The following is a 5,018-nucleotide window of genomic DNA, read 5'->3' on the forward strand; positions in this document are numbered from 1 at the left end:
GTACCCATGTAATACGTCATATTAATTAAACTTATCTAGAAAAAGGGTTAGATCATATTTGTGTAATAAAGTAATTATTAGATGAAATATGCACCTACGCTTAATTATAGGACAATATAAAGACAGTAATATGTCTAGAGGATAAGATGTCTAGGCTTGCTTTTCCAGAAATTTGACCTTTATTTTTGTATGGCCGTGAATTCAAGCTCCCTTTCTTGTATTTAGGCTTGCCTCTCGAGGATAATATGTCTACATCTATATGGTGCCTTCATATGATCAATAAATTTAATAGGAAATGTCTAAATGGAAGGCCCGGGCTTGCTAAATTAGTCCTTGAAATCCTTAGAACATACTTCTTCTCTAGTTGTTAGACACTTGTAATGCAATCAATTTGCTAGAGATCATAACGAGGGATCTTCTTTTTGGGAAGGATATTAGGGAAAATTTTCTTTGGTTGAATGGAGTAAAATTATGAGCTTGAAAGGTAGAAGGGGTTTTAGGTCTTTGGTTGAATGGAGTAAACATGACCATAGGTCGATTTTATCAGAAAACAAAGCCGATGTTGTAGATGACCGCCCCCGTTGTTCCATTTAGTGTGAACTCGGGCATGCAACAGTTTTAGACGCACCGGGAAGGGTGGAATGCTAAATTAAAGTATATATGTTTGAGAGGAAACTGGTGGTACGTTGAGAGTATTGCAGGAGTCGTTAGGAAACAATGTTATTTATCGGCATGGGTGTGGACGATGATTGGGGCAGAAGCAAGGCAGTTGTAGGCGGTGTCGGCGATGGCCAGACTGAAGAAAGAGTGCAGGCACAACCACTACTTCTTCCACAATGAAAAACATTTGAAATTAATAAAATGGCAAGAAACAAAAATTTAATTGCAATTTAAGCTTCACCTATGGATACTAAAATCATGGAGAACTCCAAGTACATTGGAAACCTTCACCATTGAACTAGAATTTAAAAGTTTAATTGCATGTCATACACTCACATTAACTAGCGTTTCCTCTTCAATTTCTTATTTAAAGTCGTCTAAAATTTTCATTCTGTTTGAGTTTCTTCTTAAACCATAAATACTTGTTAATTAATATTCATGTTTTTGATATGCGGTTTAAAATTTTCATTCCTCTTCTAATTTATATTGAAGTCTAATATGACAATCATAATTAATATTCAAAGTTCCGTTTACAAAGCTCAGATGAGCCTTAAATTGTGAAATTGAGTATGTTTTTAGGTCTTATGTGGATGGGTACTTACCCTTCTCTTTGTGCTTACATGTTTATTTACTTTTGTTGGCACTTGTGTTTGTGTTTGAACAGATGATAGTAAATGCGAGGTGATTGGTTCGTCAGATGAAGAACAAGAAAACAGTGGAGGAGAAACGGAACTTCCTGAAATTGATCCACGAGCTGAAGATCGTGAATTAAAGAATCACTTGTTGAGAAAGTATAGTGGCTACTTAAGTAGTCTCAAGCAAGAACTTTCCAAGAAAAAGAAGAAAGGGAAATTACCGAAAGAAGCCCGACAAAAGCTTTTAAGCTGGTGGGAATTACACTACAAGTGGCCATATCCTTCGGTAAGTTAATCTCTTCTCTATTGTGGATTCCTTCCCTTTGTTGAAAATCCAACAAAAATGAAAATTTCCTTCTCTCCTCTGTGTTCACCACTTACCAACAAAATTCACCTTGTGTAGTTTCAAATGTCTTTTATTTTATATGTTGAGAAATAATAAGTAGATACTCCCAATATGGCTTATTTGATCTTTTTATGTTCTGTGGTAAGCATCTTAGTGTAGTTGTATCTTATTATATATGTTGAGAAATTAGAAGTAGATACTCCCTATATGGCTTATTTGATATTTTTATGTTTTGTGGTAAGAATCTTATGTAATTTTATCTTTGTTAGAACTTGAAACCATTGACATAGTATATTCTTCTAATAATATGATTCATGACTAGTAGAAATATGGGATAATGCTTGAAAAACAAATAGCAATAACAAAATAAAGAAGAAAAAGTGTGCCAAGAATCATAACCGATATACTTGTCTTAATCCTAACCATCCTCTATCATCATGCATCCACCACTAGCCATCACTTTCAGCCACTAATATCAATTGCTAACCAAAACATTTTGAACCACATTTGACATAAAGATGCATATGTAAAGCAAGGCCCACAAACTAAAGGTGTAACAATATATAAACACACACAAAAGCCATTAATGAATGCACATATTTGTAGTTGTGGTACATGACTGAATCTATTTCTTGGTATTTTCTTAATATTGATAATACAGGAGTCGGAGAAGGTAGCATTGGCAGAATCAACAGGTTTAGACCAGAAACAAATAAATAATTGGTTTATCAATCAAAGGAAGAGACATTGGAAACCTTCAGAGGACATGCAATTTATGGTTATGGATGGGCTTCATCCACAAAATGTTGCTACTACTCTCTACATGGAAGGGCACTACATGGGTGAAGGTCCTTACAGATTGGGTCCTTGAGTGATCCAAACAAAAAGGAGAATATATCATATGTTTGTGGTTTAGCCATAGAGGTATGCATTCTTGAGTGGCACTTGTGTTGTGCATAGTTGAAAAGACTAGGCCTGGGTAATTCTATCATAGTGTAATACCTATCATATTTGTATCCCTTATATTTATCGTATATTTAGGCATGTTGATATGTTCTTGGAAAGACCTTATGCATAACAACATTGTACGTACTACATGGCAGCATAGGTTCATCCAAGTGTCATAATCGCACTCCGCAGAGTGCATATATTTATTTATATCTTCGTTTAATTAATAATTGTATGCATGTAATAGCTAGGGTGATGTTTGGAATTGTGTATATTACTTTGTATAAGGATAATAAAAGTTGAGTTTATTGATAACTTGAAATTTTTTTCTTTTTGAAATTTCGCTGGAATTTCCAGAATGACCTTTATCTTCCTTTTTCTTTATCAATGATTTCCAGCTTGCCTTTTTGTTCGTGGAAAGTAATGTGTTCTCTGGTGCATGTTGTGACGAGATTTCTAAGAAACGCACTAATTAAAAAACCCTTTTTATAACGTTAATTAAAATGTTTTCAAACTATTAAGATGCCTCGTGTTTATATTGCTTTCTTTTAACAGCAAGCAATAACATTCGGAGGTTTTCTTTTATTGAACATCAAACAATAACATTCTCAGACCCACTATTTGCAAGCCTCCCAAAATACCATATACAACTCTACGATAGATGTTTTTATTAAATAACACAACAAATAATACTTCTAAAATCTAACCGATTTCTAAAGAAAGTTGTGACGGGTTAGTGACATAATTGCGACTAATATAAGATTGTAGTTAATCTTGACAAAATTTTGCAAGATTACACACAGATTAGCAACGGAATTATATAATATCTAAAATTCCTCACTAATCCATGGTTAATTTAATTAAAAGATTTTGTTTAAATTGGATGGTCCGTCCCTAACTAACTATCAAACTTTACTTATAGAAGCTTATGTACCGATAGCGACAAATTTATAAAAAGGTTCAAGTGTAATTATAGTTAATGTTATTGTTATTTAAAATAATTATCATTACCGAAGCAAAGCAACACAAGAGCAAGAACTACTTCAAACTAACAACGTTTGAAGGGCTTTTAACTATCAATAAATAGGATATGGTTAACTTTGGCTTTCATCACATGGATATTTAGCTAATTATCATTAGATATTATGGTGCAAGACTCATGACTTAGTCTAATTTGGTTATAATAATCAAAAAGCTTAAATCATCTAGATTTTTCTTAGTTAGTAAAATAGCTAGAGGAGCTCGTAGCATATACTCTTAGTTAAAGTCAGAATTCTCATGAAGCATGTAATTAATGAAAGTTAACTAGCATTAAGATTTAAAAGTCACTAAATCCAAGAGGAGTCAAATGATTTCACTCCAATATTGAAGAAAATACTTTTGTGAGTTGTGTGAAATGAAAATAAACACAAAAACCGTTTGTTGCTTGATAATTTCAAGATCCATTACTGTTGGGTATAATAGATTGTGTTATTGGGCTTATTTAGTTTGTATTCGGTATTGGGCATGTCCAAGCCGTATCATTTATTAGGGTTTAAGTATTAATAGTGCAGGCATGCACCGTAGATTATTAACGTTTTGATAGAGATATTCTTGTAAACCCTAGCACGCCTCTACAGTAGCTATTCTTCATAGAGTTCTTCTGAGCACACACCGTAGATTATTAACGTTTTGATAGAGATATTCTTGTAAACCCTAACACGCCTCTATAGTAGCAATTCTTTATATAGTTCTTCTGAGGCGTGACTTTTAATCATTCAACACATTGATTGATTCATTCTATGTTCTTACTTTACTTCGTGTTCATATCATACTTGTTTAGAATCTATTCGATCCATAAGGATTTTAGCCTTATCAATTGGTATCAGAGCAGGAGGCTGTGTAAATCATACACATCTTCTGTTTTGAAGAAATCATTAGGGTTTCTGCTATTACCGAAGATGTTGGAGCCGTCATTACTTTGTTGAGGGATCTTGATATCACCCTAATACGATCTTACAAGTCTGATTCTTAACAGGTACGAAAATCAAATCGACATGTCGCACGACGATTCTCAAACCAATCCAATCAACATCTCAAACAGCATAGGATCAACTACAAGGATTTCGATTCTATATCCTCACGAGTATGAAATACGGGCTCTTCATTTTGAAGAATATGTTCTTGGCTTAGAAGATAATGGGTATTTGATCTGGGAAGCTATTACTGTGGGTCCTTTTATTCACTATGAAACCAAAAGAACCATTAAAACTCGGAAGGAATACAACCAGTTACTCATTGATATGAAGGAGGTTCCTCAGGATGAGAGAGAGAAACTCACCAGCAATATTAAAGCAATGAGGGTTATTAGGTTCGCTCTACAGTTCGATACATTCCGCTTCGTAAGTTCTTGCGACACAGCGAAAGAGATTGGGGACAGGCTTAAAGAG

At 34.0% G+C, this 5,018-nt stretch overlaps 1 protein-coding gene across 3 annotated transcripts in view; it reads left to right on the forward strand.

Annotated features, from left to right (window-relative positions):
* KNAT1 (homeobox knotted-like protein) overlaps nt 1–2,904 on the forward strand; it is a 12,660-nt gene extending 9,756 nt beyond the window's left edge. For all 3 annotated transcript variants that reach the window (XM_079058368.1, XM_079058367.1, XM_079058366.1), the window contains 2 exons: nt 1,325–1,581; nt 2,303–2,904. In XM_079058368.1, the coding sequence (XP_078914494.1) occupies nt 1,325–1,581; nt 2,303–2,512 (467 nt within the window). In that variant the 3' untranslated portion in view covers nt 2,513–2,904. The remainder of the gene's footprint in view (nt 1–1,324; nt 1,582–2,302) is intronic.
* Nucleotides 2,905–5,018: the final 2,114 nt, after the last annotated feature.

This window comes from Lactuca virosa, chromosome 6 (assembly GCF_052849685.1).
Source record: "Lactuca virosa cultivar CGN04683 chromosome 6, Lactuca_virosa_CGN04683_v6, whole genome shotgun sequence".
Classification (NCBI taxonomy): Eukaryota; Viridiplantae; Streptophyta; class Magnoliopsida; order Asterales; family Asteraceae; genus Lactuca; species Lactuca virosa.